A 22,217-nucleotide genomic window follows, 5' to 3' on the forward strand; every position below is an offset into this window, starting at 1 on the left:
GAGGACGAATAGTAGCTTTCCTCATACTGATCCTATGAAGGTTTATATTTACGCATTATACAATGGCATGTCTACTCTCTCTACGATGGTTTGCCACTATTTCTCTTCTTTGAACATTGATATTTGTAAACTTTGATATGCTGCAATTCTCACTGAGCAGCTACCCCCCTCTGTAAGGGGGTCCCCCATGTCTTTCCTCCTCCCCCCTTATTTTTTGTAATTGTTTTGCCTCCCCTCTTATTTTCTGTATCCCATACATTTGCAAAAAAATCTCCATAAAAACTTATTGATGGTAAAAAGAAAATATTAAAATACAGGGCCTGGTGATTCAACACCAATAACTTTAGCCCAGGCTGAATATGTTCCATTTATAACTAACCTTTGTCTTCTATGCTTGAACACAGTTTTCATCCATGAACCTACTTTTTCCCATAATTTTCATTTTATGTACCAGACTTGTATCTGCTTTTGCATTTGTAGAATGTATCACATCCATTACACTATCAAGATTCAGTTTGAAGCTTACCTTTCCATAAAAAGGTGTAGTCCAATTATAGTATAATTGTAGTATAAACTCCCATTATAAGTATAAAGTATGGCCTCATGCCAGAATACATTATACCTCTCACGCCACTACAAACATACCTACGTGTGACACAATGAATTTGTGAACAATCTGTTTCAATGCACTGTGCATTTTTGCTCATTAAACTCAGTGGGCCTGATTCATCAAGGAACGATTTTGTATGTATCGTACGCAAAATTACTCTGCGCATGCTCAGAATCGGCTCATAAGCTACAGAACGCAGCAACGTTCACTGCATCTTCACACGCAAAGCACAGTTACTACAGCCTACAATTTCTGGGAGTAAACGGGGAAGAGAAGGGGCTTTCACAATAAGTGCCATACTCAAGGACATGCTGCCACGCTTTGAGCATCTCAGTTACTTATTTTCTGCCGTGTCTCTTGCTCCAGCTACAGGGCTAGTAGCTTGAGTACTAGTGATGACAGTCTCGTATGCATGCTATAACATGTGTTTGCAATCAGGAGCAACTGTATTTATTGTATGTTCAGTAGACATTAGGATCACCCTAATAAATTTATTTCATAGAAAAAATAAAGATATAAAACCCCCAAAAAATTTTGGGCTTTTAACGGTTTTGTCCGTTATGCTTATATTATTAACAAGTGACATTAGTTCAATAGTTGTTGTTGCTTTCTTTTGCGAATGTATATCCCACACAGGTATTGGACGAATCTACACCCGATTTTATCAGCACAAGTATCTTCAGATCGGTTCCTTGTTGAATTCGGGAGTATGCAGAGCCGACTTACGTGCGTTATAAAACAAACGCACATTGCGTTCAGTATGCGTGCCTTGGCGAATCAGGCCCAGTATCTGTAAAGGGTACATAGTGTAATTGTAAAGATCATTTCCCATCTTTTTAATTCTTACCTTGGCTTTTGAAGAGAATAAAGACTTTGGAAAAAATTGTATTGGTAAATGGGATGAAAGGAAACGAGGAGATTGACATCCATCAACAACCTGTGCCCCGTCCCCAGTAGCATCAAGCCAGGGATTTCTCATGTAGCTTGAAACTTTGTGGCACCAGGTAGCATCCCCATTGCTACGAATAAGACTTAGGATCTCTATCATCCATGTGGATCCTACGAAAAATATTCACATGAAACCAATAAAATATGCAATTAAACAGATGAAATGTTTTCACCCAACCGAAATATTTCACTTTTTTAATTATCTATTTTAAATATGTCATGTTGATGGCCTGCAAAATACCCATTGGTCATGCCATGTTATATGAAATATTTTTACACTGAAGAAGATTCTCATGCCAATATTTTACATTTACACTGATAGCACAACACAAGAGATTAAAACAAATGCTTACTATGGACCAGTCTTTTTTTTTCATAAACCTCAGAGACTTTATACCTATTGCAGGCGGGTACAGATTTCTATTTCTCTCTCTGCAGGAATGCCAGTTATGAATTTTACTGTTAGAAGTTCTTCCAGATTACCTAATGGCTATTTTCAGACCACATTGATAGCTTTTCATTACAGCAGTCTCCTTGTGTAGAACTTGTTTCAAAGTGGCTCTCGAACCAGATTATTCAATAGGCTCTAGTCTGAAAATTTGCTAGAAACACTGGAATTTTGGATGGACTAAAATATTCAAGCTAAATTCAAGCAAGATGAATATGTATGACCATGTTGGAGTCAGTGTGTCCACATGTCCACGTTTAATGGCTACATTGTATAACATCTTTAATAATGCAAACAGCAAGTCTCGAACTTCAAACTTTGATCTTGAATGCAGTAATGTTCTCTGTTCATATTTTTTAAAAAAAACTTCAAAAAACTATAAAAAAAAGGTTACATTTTTAAATATAAAATATAATCTTGAACAGGCAACATTTTATAGTTTATTAACAATCTTAAGAACCATGAATGTGCCATAAATATCGAAACTCAGAATGGCTCAAATTTGAGATCGTACTGACAAATATTGAATTTCAAACCAGTATAAATTATTTGAGCGTCTCTATTTTTTCGCTGATATCTCTGACTGTAAGAGAGATCAAAATATTAGTGCTATCTTAATAATATATGCAAACAGATATGGCGCTTATACTCTATTAGATCTCAAAAAGAACACAAAAAAGGTAGTCCAGAATCTATACGTATTATGAGAGTCCCAAAAAAATGTCTTCAATGTTCATATGGTCTCAACAAAATTTGATCTAATATGAAGAGGTTCATGTTTATCTGTATATATAAGAACAAACCCCTAATCCTGAGTGACAAAGTGTATTAACATGATTAATATAAGATAATTGGGAAAGGTAAGATATATTAGGCTGTGCCTAAAAACCTTTCCAATATATATATTATGTTTTATCCAACTAGATAAGTATTCTCTCTCCTATTCCCCTCATTGGGCATATATTGAAGTGTTACTTGTTTTGCTTACCCCGAGGAGGGAAAGAAAGTGTGGACCTGTGAGAATAGTTTGGGAATGGACGGGATCACTAATGAAAAAAGTGGGGGGTATTTAATGTTAGAGTGTGATTCATATTGGTGTATCATGTGTATTATGTTTGAAATATTTTATATATGTGAAGTCTGGACATAAGTAATAAGGAAATACCTGGATCTGTTTTAAACTATCCTTCTCGAGTTATGACGGGTTACCATGACAACCGTATGCTAATCGGGAAAGTTTTGATTGGACGCAAGTGCTTTAAGACCTTGCCATTTGTAGTGTCACTATATTGCCTTGATAAAGATTTTTTCAAATTGAAACGCGTTGGAAGAGGCGGTGACGAGGAGGACTGAGAGGAAACACGCTGATTCCCTGAGAGTAGAGGAATTCAAACCCAAGTGTTGGAAAGTATGCAGTGATAACCAGCTGGCAACCCGATCTTTGGAGAGGGACATAAAGGTTTCCCTACATGCGCAAGATCATCCCACATGGGGTAAGAGTCCAACCGTATCAGGTTTACCAGCGATTTCACTCAGATCATACCTTTTATTTGTTTTTATATTGTGCTTATAATAAATTTATTTTATTGCGATAATGCACCATTTGGAGCACTTTTATTTTTCTTTTGAGCTTATACTCAAAGAATTACGTGGATTTAATTGAAGATCTACAAGTATACTCCATTACCATCATTGGAATCACAGATATCTTTCTGTGTAAGTGTATTTTTCAGCGGGGAACTTCTGGTCACACATGGTGATAATTAAATACCTTTTATACCACACGGGCATTATAAGGTTTTTTTTGATCGTAGTAGAATATAAGTGAACACGGAGTAACACGATCTTTTTCTGCTTATTTATATGTATGAACATTGGTGGAAAACAATATCCGGATATACAACACCCTCCCTTTGGGATCAAATTTTGTTGAGACCATATGAACATTGAAGACATTTGTTTGGATCTCTAATAATACGTATAGATTCTGGACTACCTTTTTTGTGTTATTTTTGAGATCTAATAGAGTATAAGCGCCATATCTGTTTGCATATATTATTAGGTTTTGTTCATCTGTACATACATAGATAGGTTGTGTGCTAGCAAACAGAGGCAGCTAGTATACCAGTCAGCGCAGACAGATCCATCTTTGCAATTATTAGTGCTATCTTATTTAAGTAGAGTAATATCCACTATAACTACCCATCACTGATTGCACAGATTATTTACTAGTGGGATTGATAGACGTGTCAATTAATCAGCTCTGGCTTTTACTGACAATCATTATCTGTCTTTCGCTATCATTTTTTCATTTTGCATATATGTAATCAGTTTCTCGCTGATCTCTATTAATGTTTTGGCATATTTAAATGGTTTTTATCCTATGTTCCTTCTCTCCTCTAATCTGTACATTTTCATTTCCTGAAGTGTTTCCTGAAAAGTTTTGTTATGTAGCCCAAACAGCATTTTATTAGCCCTTCGCTGATGTATTTATATTATAATGTCTTTTTGGAGATAGGGAGGTAAATTTGTTAAGCTGCAGGTTTGAAAAAGTGGAGATGTTGCCTATAACAACCAATCAGATTCTAGTTATCATTTATTTCGTACATTCTACAAAATAACAGCTAGAATCTGATTGGTTACTATAGGCAACATCTCCACTATTTCAACCCCGCAGCTTGATAAATTTACCCCAGGGTGTCCAGAACTGTACACTCTAGTCTTATCAGTGACCTATAAAGTAGCAAAATAGACTCCCTATTCATGCTACAAATACTTCTTTCCATACAGACAAGTATTCTATTGGCTTTTGCCACTGTTGAACTACACTACTTATTTACCTTCATATAATCTGAAACTAGAACTTCAAGCTCCCTTTCCTCTATTGTTTTTGACATTAAATCACCATTCATTCCATGTTCTCCTTATGTATTTTTATGTCCCTTATTATACTTTTACATTTTGTAGCATTAAATGTAACATTCTAAACACTCATATGCAAAAAAACCACTGTTCCTTGTAAACCAGATATAATACCATTGATGAATACATTGAATAAAACATGACCATGTGTGTTCCGGAGGTATGCTATTGTTTACTAGCTCTTCATCTAAGCTTACACCACTGACTACAACCATACTTGCCAACTCTCCCTGAATGTCAGGGAGACTCCCTGAAATAGGGGTGAAATAGGGGTGATCTCCCTCACTCCCTGAAGAGTCTGGAATTCTCCCTGATGCTGAGCCAGTACAAGACGTGGTTGGCTTCACCATATGTGGCATGATGGCACAGTTCAGAAATTGTGTCCTATGTCCATGTATTGATGCCTATGGAGGTGGCCATTTTCATGGAGACCAAGATTTAATCAACGACTGACAGGTAAGACAACATGACTTCAGTAATGGAGACAGAAATGTAAAAGACACTTCAGTCTCTAGAGATTCTTAGCCTAATTGGCCCAAATTGTGACAATCATTTAGGGGGCGGGGCCAAAATGATGCGATTCGTCAAACCTTGCCCCCGCACGTCCTCCTCCCCCGGGATCTCCCTGAAGCCAAAGAGGAAAAGTTGGCAGGTATGACTATAACACTATGTCTTCTGTCCTTTAGACAAACGTATCTCTATTCCACAATCTTTGAGTCAAAACCAATGATTTTTCTGTTTCTGAATTGATTTATTGTGGTACACCCTATGGAAATCCTTGACATGATCTCTCAGCACCATCCATACTGCTATTAAACTTGTTAATTTGTTTTGTTAGTAATTTGTTTGACTGTAAAGAGTCAACAATTGTTTTCTTTTTAAGTGAATCCATTATTTCCCTACTATTGATATCCTTTTCTTCCCTGCTACTTTTTTCCCCTGATAGTAGCAATAGGTTAAAGTTCAAGCTCTACTCTTAATTTAGAGTTGGGCCTAATTTAAGACTAGCTCTAGGCCCAGCTAAAAGGTTCAATTTTACATCTGTGCAAAACCATGATGCTCTGTGGGTCGGGGGGTAGGGGGGCAGTGTTAAAAGAAGGCTTGTCTGTATTTGCTTGTTATATGCAAAAGTAGCAGTGTTCCCTATTTTACCCTGCAACATGGTTTGTCCAGGTACAAATGGGCACGTTTTAGCTGGCTTTTCACCAAAATCAAAATGATCCCATTTACTTATCGATATTTAGTTTTGTAAGTTCAATTAACACCTCTTCTTTTTGCTACTGTTTATAATACAGTAATATATATATCCCCATCTAGTATAGGGCACTCGTGAATTTTCAACAATAAATACAGAGCAAAAGCAATTATTTAGGCAGTCCACACAGCTCCACACATCTGAAATATTAATGTATATCAACTGACAATGAGTAGATCAAATGGTTCTATGCAGACATAAAGAAGTGTATTTACTAAACTGTAATATGCCAAAACAACTGCCCACCAATGTCACATAGACCCATTAATTTTATATATATATATATATATATATATATATATATATATATATATATATATATATAAAACAGGGAAACTCTGCACTCTCCAAACACATAATTACTACTGTACTTTCTATATTAAAAACAGGGAATGTTAGTTCCACATATTGCAATATATGTTAAGCTGACCAACTCACGCCACAGTCTTATGAGCATCTAAGGAACTAATGATGACTATATATGAGCATCTTAGGAACAAATGATGACTACTTCTCAACATAATTTTTCCTACATTTTGAGACAGTGAAAAGGGAAAAACGCCTAAACAATAAGTTCCAAAAGGAACTACACACACCAATATGACTTAAAAGGGATCAGCAATTAATTCTGTATTATTCTAATATATATTACAACACTACACATTTTAATAATTCACTTTTTATAGTTACGGTAGTTTATAATTTTAATTAATTATAATAAATGTTGATATCTACGTTATACCTTCCCTGTGAAGTATCCAATACACAAATCATTGCAGTTTCCTTTCTGGAGGAATATATATATATATATTATTTCAATTTATACTGAACCCCATCCTAAGGGATGTCCATTCTAGTGGATAACCTTTATCTAATATTTATTTTTTTATAGTATGGTTATTGTCATCCATTGTCATCAACATCAAATATACAACAATTTAGATAAAATATGAGTTGCTAAAGACTTTGGGGACAAAGAAATTGTTGATTTTTTAATACTCTTGGTGTGGTAGGAATTGTTGTTTCAAAATACTAGCCCTGAAAATCCCAGGACCAAAGGTTGACTACCACTGGATAACTTGGGAATTAAGGCTAACAACTAGGACCAGAATAGGAAGATTGACTACTCTTAAATAGCCCATTTACTGAGTTTTACTACTCATAGATAACCCAAGAACACTATGAATCTAGAGAAATACAGATCGAAGTGGGCTGGTATTTGGGGGTATGAAATTGCATCATTTCTTCTACTGCTTTGATTGTAAAACAATTAAATTTATTTCACTTGCATATATAGTTTTGTATGTGCCTGTAGGTTTAGGAAAATATTCTAATGAAAATTCAATATTTAATAGTAAATACTGTTAATTACAAAGGACCTTGTGTATATGCAGCAATATGATTCCTTAAGCCCGTACCTGATTTAGGGTATGTAACAATGTAGACATCATCGTCGTAAACACGAAACTCATTCTCCAAATATTCAAACCTTTCTTTTGAGTAGATAATTGAAGCAAAATTGATCCCTTTGTGCTGAAAGTAGTCTGTATCCATCATGCCTCTTCAGACAACAAAATTTCAGAAAGATAAAATCACACTAGAAAGAAAGTTTTCTATTTCAGTGAAATAGTCTGCAGGTAAATATGAAAAAATATGGGAGAGTGTTAGAAATGCTTATTATCATGTGCATTGGAGAGTGCCAATCATGTCATACTGACAAATTCACCTTTGTGATCTCTCACACTGGTTTGATGTGAGAAACTAGAAGCTTTGTAATCAGAACAGATCAACTCATTACTAGAACAAGTGGAAACATGTACTCTTTCAAAGGAAATTAAACCAAACGTATAGCTACTCACATTAAACTGTGCCCATCCCAGATATTGCCATAAAAACATTGGACCTGCCCAGTTGTATGTGTAGAATATATACTACACATAAATACTGTGCCTGCAAGTTGGTGTGTCAGACTGTTTTGTACAACTAGCAAAATTTCCATTGTGAACTAATAAATTACAAATTCAAGTAAATAACCCTCTGTCATATGGATGACAGGCTGCACCTGTAAACATAGTTAATGATTTTATAAATCTCAAATGTTTTACAAAATTGTTTTCAAGGTTTTGTTCATGAAATGATTGTGTACAGTAAAAATAAGTGACTTGCTACACTAGAGAGCTGTAGGTTAAGGGATGCACTGAGTAGATTGGTTTGTAATGTATGAGCATGTAATTAAAATATATATATATGGTTCTGATTTTAATTGAATTATATAAGCTTCACAGCCCAATTTATTCTTGAAAGGTAATTTACGGGTTAGTTACAGGAAAAAGACAATACTTTGAAGTTCATTATATATGTGCATGTATTGCAAATTACCCTACAAAAGTGCTAAAGTTGTTTCACAGATTGTGCCTGCGTTAACTCTAGGCAGTCATAAATTGTAGCAATCGTACCAGTTCAGTCTATTTTCAATATCTATAATACTTTCAATTTACCCTTAACGTTTTCACCAAAAATATTTGTTGGGTTTTTTTTTAGATATAGTATATTTATGCAATAAAGTAGACAGACAGGTGCAGCTTCTATTAGGCCCAACAAAGTAAATACATAAGTTTTAGAGGAAAAAATGGGATTATTTTTGCTGAAGCACACTCTGGTACAAATTAAAATAAATAAATTTTATTGATATGCATTAAAATTGTTCATTACTTGTCGTTATTTAAAAACACCAAAATGGAAGATGGCTGTTAAAGGACCTGTATTTATGCCATAATTGCGCACGCTATCTTCTTCTTCTATTTCTAGATACGCTCGTTACATTACCATACGCATTTACATTTTCCCTCGTATGACACGCCTACTTCAGACCTTTAAACCTAATTTACTGTATCACACAAATTTATATATATAATATCTCCTGTATCAATACATTATAAATTCATAACCCCAACACAGATATATATGTATGAAATAGAATTTTTACTTGTACAATAATGTAATAATATAATTTTGCTAACATAATCTTACACATGGTACATATAATAGATGGCATTCTGTGTGTAGGTACAATATCTTATTAATTTCTTCTAATTATGCATGTGTGTGTATGTGCATGTGACTGTGTGCATGTATCTCAGACCATAATGAAACTTCTTACAAAGTAAAGTCACCATCCAAAATGGCGGACTTGCAATGCTTTGTTACGAACACATGTTGGCCTCAATGGCCTCACTTACTTACAATCTAAAGTCAGCAACAGGCCCTTAATTCATTACAACCAGTATTAGCCAGTCCACCACAAATAAGCTCTCTAACAGGGGAGGAGATATCTACAAACTTCCCAGCAACATCCAAAGAAGTCTTTCCATTTTATCACACATCTGTTTAACTAGTAGCCATTACACGCATAGGGTGGAGGGGATGAGAGCACACACCAGTCAGACAAGCTACCAAATACAGTCAGTATTAAAATCATACTTGCCAACTCTCCCTGAATGTCAGGGAGACTCCCTGAAATCGGGATGATCTCCCTCACTCCCTGAAGAGTCTGGCATTCTCCCTGATGCTGAGCCAGTACAAGATGTGGTTGGTTTCGCTATCTGTGGCATGATGACACAGTTCAGAAATTGTGTCCTATGTCCATGTATTGATCCCTATGGAGGTGGCCATTTTCATGGAGACCAAGATTTAATCAACGACTGACAGGTAAGACAACATGACTTCAGTAATGGAGACAGAAATGTAAAAGACACTTCAGTCTTTAGAGATTCATTAGCTGCTTTTCTTTAGTGCATAGTTGCCTACTCTCCCTGAATGTCCGGAAGACTCCCACATTTCTGGGAGACCTCCCGGTTCTCGCCCCACAATCGATAAATGGTGGGGGGGCGGACTTAATGACGCATATATCACGTCATCTTAGCCCCGCCCCTGCTGTAATTGGCCAAAATTGAGACAATTGTTTAGGGGGCAAGGCCAAAATGATACGATTCATCAAGCTCCACCCCTGCACGCCCACCTCCCCCGGCATCTCCCTGAAGCCAATGAGGAAAAGTTGGCAAGTATGATTAAAATCAACAACCAGAACTTCAATATATATTTACAGTGTTACACAATACAGTATGAATCTTTATCTAGTAGATATTCACAGAGAAGCCACACTATAGCTACATCAAATACAAAACTATTCAAGTATGAGGTCTATTGTATTGGTACAATCAAACTCCTAAGGTATTACTAATTTCAAAACCTTAAACTGTATCACTTCTTAAGCACACTGACATTTACTACAATAACAACTTCTAATTCTATGACTATCCCGTGCAACTTCACGTTTTATGCTTACAGTGTTACCCTAAACAAAACCCTTCTTAAAAGCTACACCACATGGTCTGTGAATTTATAACAAAGTTTACAACACAGCCTATTGTAGCTCCTATATCTATAGCTTAACCATTTGAAGCACTAACAATACACAGTGTACATTTTACTCATATTTAAGTCTATTTACTCATGTTCACAATGTTAGCATAGCCCTATTAAAGGGCTCATATATACTTAACTATTTTGCAATCCAAACAGGGTGAGAAATCCTTGGTGTGTGTCTGCTTAATCAGTCTGATCCAAAAGGACACTTTTGTCTTCAGAAGGTAATCACAAAACTTCTGTGGGATGGGTTGATGTATTTGACTGGAGGCCAATTGTTTTGATATGTAGCTAGCCTCACAGTTCTCTTAGTTTAAGTGAAGCCATAAGCTGAGGGCAATTAAAATATTGTGTTATGCTTCATCAGCACTGACCATTAGGGGTTAAACATTTTTTGCAACCAGCCAATCATTCTATGGGGAGTGATTTGCAGGAGGTGATAAATTAACTTAGCACAGTGGGCTGGTTCTCTTGGTTCCTGGATTTCAGATACCTCCCTCCCACCCTGCATAGGTTTGGCTATGTTAAGATTTAATTTTCTTGTCTCAACACAAGTCACAGTAGGTAGGAGAGCAATGCAGTCAGCCACTAATCGAAGGTGCTACCGTTGAATTGGCCACACGTCACTGCCCCTTTTGCAGTAACCCGACTCTTGGTCCTCTGGGGCGGAGAGTCCCTTGTCGTACGCGGCATTGTGAGACCAGAAGAGGGCAGTCACGATGACGCCAAGTTTAGTACCGACTAATCGTAAAGACTTGGTATTCGTAAAGTCTTGGGACAGTGGTATTGAGATTCACGTTACGCTGTATTGGTTTAAAGATTGGTTGTTAGCTGACTGCTTCGCTCTCGTCGCCAACAGAGTCTTAAATAAAATTTCCCACTAAATAAACTGCGATTTTTTTTCCAAAATTATATCTTGTGTCCATGTGGTTATTCTTAGTTAAGTATGTTATCAAGTTTAACTTAAAGGTTTAAGTGTAATGATAAAAGGTATTAACACTGAGTATTTTAAGACAAAAGCTATGTACTTTGATATAGTGGGAGAGGAGAGACAATAGTTATTTAAGGAAGGAAAATGGTATATATAATAATCAATTATATTTATCTTCTTCATTGGCCAAAAAAAGTGTATATGAAAATGTGATAATAAATATCATGTACTGTCTCGTTTTTTAATCTAAACATTTGCACTTTTGTACCCCATGGTGCCCCTACACCGGCCAAAAGCAGCTGACATGAAGGGGCAGCGTCCAGCAGCTTCTTACCTATAAAACTGACAGCGCTGCAAACAGGGGCTTGCTGGGCTATGGGGCAAGGGGGTCTCTTCCCCCTGGGCTGGTCCCATAGTGGATTATCTTGGACTGGGTCACTAGGCCACTAGGCCATTCATATCCCTGCATTGTTCTTTAGAACAATGCGAGGCACGCATCATTACCATTAGTATGGTAATTTTAACGCAGATTTCTGCCCGCGGTCCCCTTGGTGTATTGTTCATATATTGAAAACATTTATGCTTGCATCTTAATGTCAATGGTCCTCATTTTTTTTTCTCTACACTCACATCTTTGCTTCAGAGAGCAGTGGAATGCAGTTAAAATCTTATACAATCATCCCACTAAATTGGAGGCTGAAAAGTGACCGCACAAGTTACAAAAGCAGATACATCTTACTTATTTGCTAGACACACCATTTTAAGTGTCCTAGGGCCCGATTCATTAAAGATCTTAACTTAAGAAACTTCTTCTTTCAGTCTCCTGGACAAAACCATGGGCCTGATTCATTAGTGATCTTATCTTGTGCAAAAGTTAAGATGCTTTTTTTTAAGAAGAAACGGGGAGATAAGAGTGAAGTTAAGATGGATTTTCATCTTAACTTAAGAAATTCTTCACTTACGCAGTGGATTTTGCTTCTTATCTCCCTTTTCTGAGCATGCACAGAGTGGATTTGCTTAAGATAAGCAAAAAACAGCAGATAAGATCACTAATGAATCAGGCCCCATGTTACAATGCAAGGGGTGCAAATTAGTATTCTGTTTTGCACATAATTTAAATACTGACTGTTTTTTCATGTAGCACACAAATGTGATGTGTTTCAGGTTTGCTGGACTTCTGTAGTGTTCAGTTAGATGTGTATGGGAGAAGTGAGGGGAACCTGTATAAGGTGATATATAACCAGCTAATAGAAGCAGAGAGGAAGAAAGATAGGAAAGACGATTGTGAAATGTGTGATCTTTTATTTTCTGGCATGGGGCTGAGGCTGTTCATGAGTGTTAAATAGAGGTGAGCGGAGTAATAAAGTGGTGATGTGGACAAAGGTGTATGCTGCCAGAAGGGGGAAGGATAATATAGTTCTAAGATAATGCCATGAAAGGACAGTAAGAGAAACAATTTGTTAAACATTGGGATTTAAGAATTAAGGGCAAGAAACTGAGGGAAATAAAAAAAAAACCTAGTTGCAATGTCCACTGCAGTTAGAAAAGAAGTACAGTCAGGTTGGAGCAGATGTACATAATTTCTGGATGTCTTCAGATGGTCAATGTTTGTTCAATTGTGTTGTTTAACTGTGTTTTCTAAACACTTTATGAGAAAAACATAGTGCAAAAAACACGCGTCTGTCCCCGTAGACTGAATGCTAAGATATTGTGAGGTTGATTTCAGGACAAGTTATATCTGTGCTAAATTCACAGCTAATTAGAGAATGTGGGTGGTGGAACTATTTAACTTATTAAGGCTAGATGAGTGCCAGATCAGTTTAATGAATTATGCATCAATGAACACTAGCCAAGCACAGTTTAAAGCAATAGATAATAATTACCTGTTACGTACTTTTAAAACACACAGTTGACAGATACAATTGATGAGATGAGCTTCTGAAAAAGAGAGGATGACAGTTGTAGTGGATGTATGTACCTGGGGAAAAAAAGAGATAAAAGATGGTTAGAACTTGTGCTGTTTAACTGTGTTTTCTAAACATGTTAGGCCCGATTCATCAAGGCATGAATCTGCTGATTTTGAGCTTATCGTCCAATTCATATCGTCAAATTCACGCTGTGCATACCCAGCACCAGAGCCGGATTTAGACCTCATGGGGCCCCAGGCAAGATACTGGTTTGGGGCCCCCTCCCTGAAAAAATCCATAGCACTATAGTTTTTAGCATAACATATACCCCTATTCAGGGGCTGGTTGACAGACTTTAGCCCAGGGGGGCAAGCATATAGCACTGTCCCATAAGTAGCAGCCCATTTTTAAAGGGTGGTCTCACCGCCGGCCCTGGGAGGGCCCTCTGTGGACCGCTGGGCCATAGGCACTTGCCTAGGTTGCCTAGTGGTATAATCCGGCCCTGCCCAGCACCGGCAGATACGGCCGTGAATGCAGCCCTGTTCCGTGCGCACACAAAGGACACTTTTTACAGTGTCTGAATTCAGGGAGTGACCTGGGCAGGGAGGGGCATTTTGGTATAGCCAATTTACAGTAGGAGCGTGCCAAACTCGAGCGTGCAAAGCCACATCCGAATCAAGCCCTACGACCATACAAGTTAGTTGTTTTTCTGCTGTGTGTCTTGCACCACTTCTAGGGTTAGTCTAACTTGAGCCGGTGGGTCCGACGGCATTATATAATATATATACAGTGCTAAAACATAGAAAAAAATGTGTGGCCCCCCTCTCCTAACTGTATTAACCCTTGTGCTGCCAGCCTAGTCCTGGTAGTTGCAAAATCATGGGGGAAGCCAGCCGAGGCTGGTGGCACTACATCAGGGTCGACGCAAAGTTTATTTATAAGCTGGGGGCTTTCCTATGCTTCTCACTGACAGAGTGGGAAGCCCTCTAGCTTACAATAGACCTTGCATCTTTAAATATTTAACTCTGCGGCGCGTGTTCCTCCATAGAGGAGCAAAGTTCACACTATCTTGTTTAAGGTTTTTTTATTTTGCCAAGCAGAATCCAGAGGATTATTTGGGGTTCTCAAGAAACAAGAGAATATTTTTTTACAACTACCTGTGGAATGTTTTGGGGGGGGGGTTATTTTTTTTGGACACCTACAGGACCTTGGAATATTTTGTTTTTTAATATGGACTCAAGCCTTAAGGATTTAAAGCTTACAAAACTGGATCCCTTCCTTTGGTAAATATATCTGGGGGGTATTTTTGATAAAATTATGTGGTATGAATGAGGTCTGTGATTTCTTTACATTTTATTTTGTGTTTTTTTATTTTTATTAAAATAAAGTGGTATTGAAGAGTTGTGTGTTTTATTTAAATTTTAGTTTGTGGTACTACCCGGCTCAGTTGGCCCTTGTGGTTCTCTAACATGTCCTGGCTGCCATGGGTATGCTGGTGGTAGTAGTTCTACAAGCATCAGCATGCACAGACTGTTAATGGCAGCCAGGCTGCCTGGGACCTCTAGTCCCACAAACTAAAAATGTGTTTAAATAATGTTTTCTTTTTTTTATACTTTATTTCACCACACTCAGGGGTGTGGAAAAAGCCCTAGTGGAGGCTTGGCTAACTTGTGGCAATCCAGATGTTGTGAAACTACAAGCCCCAGCATGCTTTGCCAATATATAGCAGCTTATTGCTGGGAGGGTATGCTTGGACTTGTAGTTCCCAACACCTGGGGGTAAATGTATGAACGTCCGATTTCTGCAAGTGGCTGGAAATCGGCAACTTTGCAGGTAAAATTTAAAGCGGCGATGGCTTGTAAAGGCAAGTTTGCCTTTACAAGCCATCGCCCCTTTAAATTTTCACTGCAAAGTCGCCGATTTCCGGCGACTTGCAGAAATCGGACATTCATACATTTACCTCCTGGAGTGCCACAGGTTAGCCAAGCCTGCCCTAGTGCTTCAGTACGGGGCTGGGTATCCCTAGAGCGGGGGCCTGCACTTTTTTTTGCGCACCCCAATTCCCTTGGGGATTCAGCCCCGTACTGACCAGCCTGAGGCTGCTTTATCATTATGGCAGGGAGACCCCACACTGTGGGTTCCCCTGCTATAGTGCCACCAGCCCTAGCTGGCTTGTTTAGTGCTGGTTATCGTAAAATTGGGATGATCCAACACTTTTTCTTTTTAATTCTATCTTTTAACACTGTAAAGATATGCAATGCAGTCAGATCCGCTGGCTGTGCTGGAGCTGACAGGTACATATGTACCTGCAGCGTCCTGTGTAAAAGAGCTGAACAGAGCAGCCCTGCACCCGAATTCATCAGCACATGTATTTAGAGATCAATGCCTTGATAAATTCGGGAGTGTGCAAAGCCTAAATAAGTGCGTATAAAACTGAACGTGGGTTGAGCTCAGAATGTGTGCCCTGATGAACCATGTCCTTTGTGAGAAAAACATTTAGAGCCTGATTCATTAGCGATCAGATCTTATTTTTCCTCATCTTAAGTTGCGATGAGTACTTTAAGAAGAAACGGGAAAGATAAGAAATTTGAGATTCAATAAGGAACAGAAAGTTGAAAAACACACCCACCTTCAGTCCTTTACTCAATGGAATATAAGAAGAAACAGATCTTAAGCATCTTCTTAACTTCCGCTTCTTAATTTAAGATAGAGATGCTCACTGAATCCTGTGAAGTGGTTTTGGTTTTGGATCAGGATTAGCTTCGTGTTTTGGTTTTGGTTTTGGCAAAAGCACCCTCATGTGTTTTGGTTTTGGTTTTGGATCTGTATTTTTATAGAAAAATTGCTAAAATATGCTAAAATCACATAATTTTGCTCTTTTTTGATCCTACATTATTATTAACCTCACTAACACTAATTTCAATTCATTTGCAGTCAATTTTGACCACCTCACAGGTCACAATATTATTTTCATACACTTTCAAACAAAGATTGCAGCAGTTCTTGCCAGTGATAAGAAAAAGGACATTGTCATGCCTGGGTATAAGACTAAAAATCTTATGTGTGCAATTATTTTTACACAAATCCTGACAACAGTTGTCTAGCCATTTCTAGCGTTTGTAAAGCCACACTCAGTAGAGGTAGGGACCTTAACTATCTAGGATCCTCATCCAGGTATTTTAAGCGAGTTCATGGAAAGCTGTTGGGAAATTCAGAAACTTATGTTAAAAAAATAACAACAAGCAGTCCAGCATCATCTACCTCCCTTCTCTCATCTAGATCCCAGCACTTTCAATCTACACCCCCAACACATTCCTCATCAATATCCTCACAAGTGATGGGAGTTAGTCCTGCATCCAAGTTGCTAGATGACTCCTCCACTAAAGAACTATTGAGCATTAGTCCCACTGCTACTGCTGCTGCAGCTGGGGGTGGATCTTCAACCCAGAAGAAGACTACTAGTAGTTTACGACAACTGACTGTTAAACAATCCTTTGCTAGAGGAAGAAAGTAAGAAAACTGTCACCCAGACAGGATCACAGACGCCATGGGGACTATGCTAGTATAAGTCTGCGTACAATATCCACTATTAATGCAGCTGGTGTTAGACAATTATTTGAGGTCTTGTGTCCCCGTTACCAAATTCCATCATGACACCATTTTACTAGAAAAGCTATTCATCACCTCTACCAGAAGGTTCATAAAAATGTAATTATTGGGCTACAAAATGACATTCTACCCACTGTGCACTTAACCACAGATATGGGGATAAGCAGAACTGGGCAAACTAAAGATTATATGACTGTGACAGCCCACTGGGTTGGTGATTCGCTTTCACCAGCAGGATCAGCAGCAGCATATAACCAATTACGTCACATTTTTCAGAAGTAGGCTACTCTGTGTATCAGCAGCTTCACTAAGAGGCATGCAGCTGACAATCTGTTACAAAAACTAAGGGATGTCATTGCAACACGGCTAATCCTACTTGGACTCTCCTGAGGGGTATGTGATTTCAGCTAATGCCACCAATATTGTTAGAGCATTACAACGGGTGGAATTCCATCACATTTCCTGTTTTGCTCACACAATCAACTGGGTGTTACCGAACTTTTTAAAAAATTACAATGACATGCAGGAGATGCTGTCTGTGTCTCGAAAAATTTAGCGCAATTTTTGGGATCCTGCAACAGCATGTAGGAAAATGCAGCAGCTGCAATAAGACTAGAATTTGAGGGGGAATGTACTTTAGTCCAGCGTAGTAGTCACCTGTGAAGAGAGTGCAGGCACGGTTAGCATGAGTCAAGTGATTGCCTTAATTATACTTTTTGAGAAGCAGATAGAGAAATTGAAGGATGAAATTAAACTAAGCAAATCCGCTAACTATATTGTAATTGTAGGTCTAGGACTTAATTCACTTCACCAAGAGCTATCAACATATTGTAATGACATCTCCTCCTTCAGTTTCTCTGGCAACTGCTTCTCGGAAAAAACTTAGCTTTCCCAAGACATCCAGGGGTGATGCAGATGAGTCAGCACAACATTTTGACATTTGCTCTGCTCTAAAAGAATTGCCCAAAAATCGTGACAGCTCTGCCATAAAACTACAAATTTCATGAGGAAGGCCATTATCGGCAATTACATCAAAGTACACAGACTTCTTGTATTGTTTGAGGAAGATGTACACAATGATTAGGGTGAATATGATGGCAGTGTAGATTGCAGGTGCTGAAATCTAGCTAAGAGAAGGGAGCTACCTGATGCTGGTATGCCTGGTAATATTTTGGGTAGAATGGTATCTTGGCAATTTTATGTTTTTCTACAGTAAACTTTCACCTTTTTAGAGAGGTTTTTTTTCTTTAAAAAGGTACAAGCTTTTTATTTACATTTTTGTTTCCCTGACTTAAAACCACTATGCACTTGAACATAGGCTTTAGCACATAAGTAGAGGGATTAGTATTATCATGACTTAGACTGCAGAGTGACAACAACAATGTCACCCCTCCTGTTTCTGTAGGAGCTATGGCACAATACAATGTCACTGGAGACTGTGAAGAACACTGACAGCCCCATTATTACAATTTCTGTTTCAGCACTGATCCCTGCCACCTCTCCTTGTCACGGGCACTAGGAGTCTTTACCCAGGGATCACCAGATGGTAGGCTTACCAGAGCAATGTAGATGGTAATAGGGTACTCTGGTAGCTGGGTGATCACGGAACATGAAATGATGGCCGATGAGATGCTCAGGAAAGTCTATGACTAGCAACACTGGTAATAATGAGATAATAATACACAAGGAACTGTATGGACAAGGACACGTGAAGATAGTCAGTGGTCTGCGATAGCAAGCTGTACCACTGCTATAGTGAGGAGGAATGTCCAACAGAAACAAGGCGGTGATGAGAATCAGCGGTCTGCGGATAGCAAGTTGTACCGCTGTCTGAGTGAAGGAATGGAATCCAAGTGGAGGTATCCAGGTAGTCAGTGGTCTGCGGTAGCAAGTTGTACCACTGCTATGTGAGAGGAGGATGGAACAGGTGATACCGGAAACAGGGATCAGTGGTCTGACATCAGCAAGTTGTACCACTGAATATATATGTGAGGAGGTGCACGGGGGAAGACTGCAACACAGGATATACACAGGCACCTTATACACGATCCACAGTAATATGCACAATATAGATATATATATATATATAAATGACTGAGCAGGTCTGCAATCAGAAAGTCTCTTGAAGTAGTCCAGCACAATGATAACACAGTCAATGATGGCAATAGACTCAGCGGATAGCAGACTCCAGAGAGAACCAAACACAGTCCAGCAAGATATGCAATACACAGCACAGTCAATGAGAAGTATGCATACCGTGGTTCAGCAGTAGCAGTCAGATGGGATAGCAGCGGTACCTGAGCGGCTAGAGGCCGACTGGATAGAAAGTCCCTGGACAGGTGAGGCAGAGGTCTAGCAGGTGCAGCGCACAGGTGAGTAGACCAACAGGGACACGAATCCACAGGAGTCAGCAACACGTGGAACTGGACTCATAGGAGACCCAGGAGAATGGAGATGATCCAGCAGAGGGTAGTAGATGAGATACAAATCCAGTGCTGACAGGAGGGTAGAGACCAGTGGAACACGTGAAGGCGTGGAGAGTGGATCAGCAGGAGATGGACGATAGCGCTGACCACAGCAGCAGGGCTCAGCGGCACACGGAGGTAACCAGTAGCAACCACAGGAACCAACAGCGATGGGAAACAGGAGTGCAGCGCAGGGCAGGAGCTGTAGATCACGAAGTGTAGCAGATGGTCATGAAAGCGGCAGTCTCGAGGAAGTCACAGCAAAGATGAGATGAGACTGTAGTGCACGGAGGCAGCGGATAGTAATCAGCTGGCAGTCACGATGTTGAACACAGGCGAGTTGCAAGCAGGAGACTGTAGTGCACGGAGGCAGCGGATAGTAGTCAGCTGGCAGTCACGATGATGAACACAGGCGAGTTGCAAGCAGGAGACTGTAGTGCACAGAGGCAGCGGATAGGAATCAGCAAACAGACTTGATGAGAAGCAGGTGAGTGAAGTAAAAGCTGGAGTGCACGGAGGCAGCGGATAGCAATGAGCAAACAGTCACATTGATATAAAATAACGTTGAAGTGGTTTAGAAGACTGTAGAGCACGGAGGCAGCGGATAGGAATCAGCAAACAGTCCTGATGATACAGTTGATGGTAGAAGTGGTTTAGAAGACTGTAGTGCACGGAGGCAGCGGATAGGAATCAGCAAACAGTCCTGATGATATAGTTGATGGTAGAAGTGGTATGGAAACCACAGGAATAGAAGTGGTTTGGAAACCACAGGAATCAGCAGCGCTGAATACACGAGGAATACAGGAACACCTTCAGAGACTCATGAGGAATGAGACTCCAAGATCAGGCAACGTGGTGTTGACCACAGGTGCTTAATATAGGGAGGTTGCCTGATCTGCCAATTGAGTTAAAGGGGTATACACTGAAGTATAGAAAAGGGCTGCGCATGCGCAGACCCTCAGGATGGTGGACGACCACGGTTCCTAAATGTCCGGGAAGAGGCACTCACGGTCCGGTGAGTGACAGTACCCCCCCTTTTAAAGGTGGGCACAGAACGCCTGGAACCGGGCTTGTCCGGATTTTTGGAGTAAAACTTCTTCAAAAGGGCAGGAGCATTAAGATCTTCAGCTTTGATCCAAGAGCGCTCCTCAGGACCAAAGCCCTTCCAATGAACGAGGAAGTGGAGGACTCCTCGCGAAATTTTTGCATCTAGTACCTCGGTAATCTCAAAATCCTCCTCCTGATGAACTTGAACTGGCTGCGGAGCTGAGGGAGGAGTTGAAAAACGGTTGATAATAAGAGGTTTGAGCAAAGATACATGGAAGGCATTAGAAATCCGAAGACTCTTAGGAAGAAGGAGTTTCACACATACTGGATTGATAACTTGAATGATCCTATATGGACCAATAAAACGAGGGGCGAATTTCATGGATGGAACCTTCAAACGAATATTTTTTGTGGATAACCAGACACGATCTCCAATTTTTAGTGGTGGAATAGCCCGCCTCTTCTTATCAGCGAAAGATTTATATTTGACAGATGTCTTCTTTAAACAGGTTCTGACCTGAGACCAGATATTTTTAAAGGTCTGACAAACAGTTTCCACCGCAGGAACTTGGGTGGGCGGGAGGGCAGGAAATTCCGGAAAAGACGGATGGTGACCGTAGACCACAAAGAATGGAGTTTTGGATGATGACTCATGGTACATGTTGTTATGGGCGAACTCAGCCCAAGGGAGTAACTCTACCCAGTTGTCTTGATTGGCTGATGAAAATATCCTTATAAAAGTCTCAAGATCTTGATTGACACGTTCGGTTTGTCCATTGGATTGTGGATGGTAAGAAGATGAGAGTGCTAATCGTATGCCCAAGGTTTTACAAAGGGCTCGCCAGAATCTGGACACGAATTGTACTCCTCTATCAGACACAATCTCAGATGGACATCCATGGATACGGAAGATCTCTTTAATGAAATGTTCAGCCAGGATAGACGAGGAAGGCAAACCAGACAGAGGGATGAAATGAGCCATCTTCGAAAATCTGTCCACTACCACCCAAATAGTGTTATGGTTCTTACTAGGTGGTAAGTCAGTAACGAAATCCATACTAATATGGGTCCATGGTTTGGACGGAATGGGTAGTGGTCGCAGCAACCCTGCTGGGGTTCTGCGGGAGGATTTGAATTGCGAACATAATTCACAGGAAGCAATGAACTCTTTGACGTCTCTCCTCATTGAAGGCCACCAGTAACTTCGAGAGAGGATCTCAAAAGTCTTGTGTTCACCGGCGTGTCCAGAAAAACGAGAGGCATGGAACCACGAAAGGATTTTCCTCCTTAGAGTAGGAGGCACGAGGGTCTTCCCAAATGGTAGCGTTTTGGTGGATGAAGCAGCCAGTGAGATACATTTGGGGTCTAGAATGGTATGGTTGGAAACCTCTTCTATATCAGAGGACGTAACAAAGGCTCTAGATAAGGCATCAGCTTTTTTGTTCTTGGCAGCTGGTTTGAAGGTAATTATTAATTCAAAACGGGAAAAGAAAAGAGACCATCTTGCTTGACGAGGGTTCAAGCATTGGGCAGACTGGAGATATGACAAGTTCTTATGATCCGTGAAGATCGTCACCGGATGGCGAGCCCCCTCCAACAAGTATCTCCATTCCTCTAATGCGGCTTTGATAGCCAGTAATTCCTTGTCTC

At 39.5% G+C, this 22,217-nt stretch overlaps 1 protein-coding gene across 3 annotated transcripts in view; it reads right to left on the reverse strand.

Annotated features, from left to right (window-relative positions):
* The window catches only part of LOC142107652 (sulfotransferase 2B1-like), a 37,100-nt gene extending 26,154 nt beyond the window's left edge, over positions 1–10,946 (reverse strand). The window contains exons 1-3 of one of the 3 annotated variants that reach the window (XM_075191211.1): positions 10,746–10,946; positions 7,602–7,814; positions 1,458–1,669 (exon numbers count right to left, since the gene is read on the reverse strand). In XM_075191211.1, coding sequence (XP_075047312.1) covers positions 1,458–1,669; positions 7,602–7,740 — 351 coding nt within the window. In that variant the 5' untranslated portion in view covers positions 7,741–7,814; positions 10,746–10,946. The remainder of the gene's footprint in view (positions 1–1,457; positions 1,670–7,601; positions 7,815–10,745) is intronic. The other 2 variants (XM_075191212.1, XM_075191213.1) reach the window with 2 other exon arrangements.
* Positions 10,947–22,217: the final 11,271 nt, after the last annotated feature.

This window comes from Mixophyes fleayi, chromosome 11, assembly GCF_038048845.1.
Source record: "Mixophyes fleayi isolate aMixFle1 chromosome 11, aMixFle1.hap1, whole genome shotgun sequence".
NCBI classification, from domain to species: Eukaryota; Metazoa; Chordata; class Amphibia; order Anura; family Limnodynastidae; genus Mixophyes; species Mixophyes fleayi.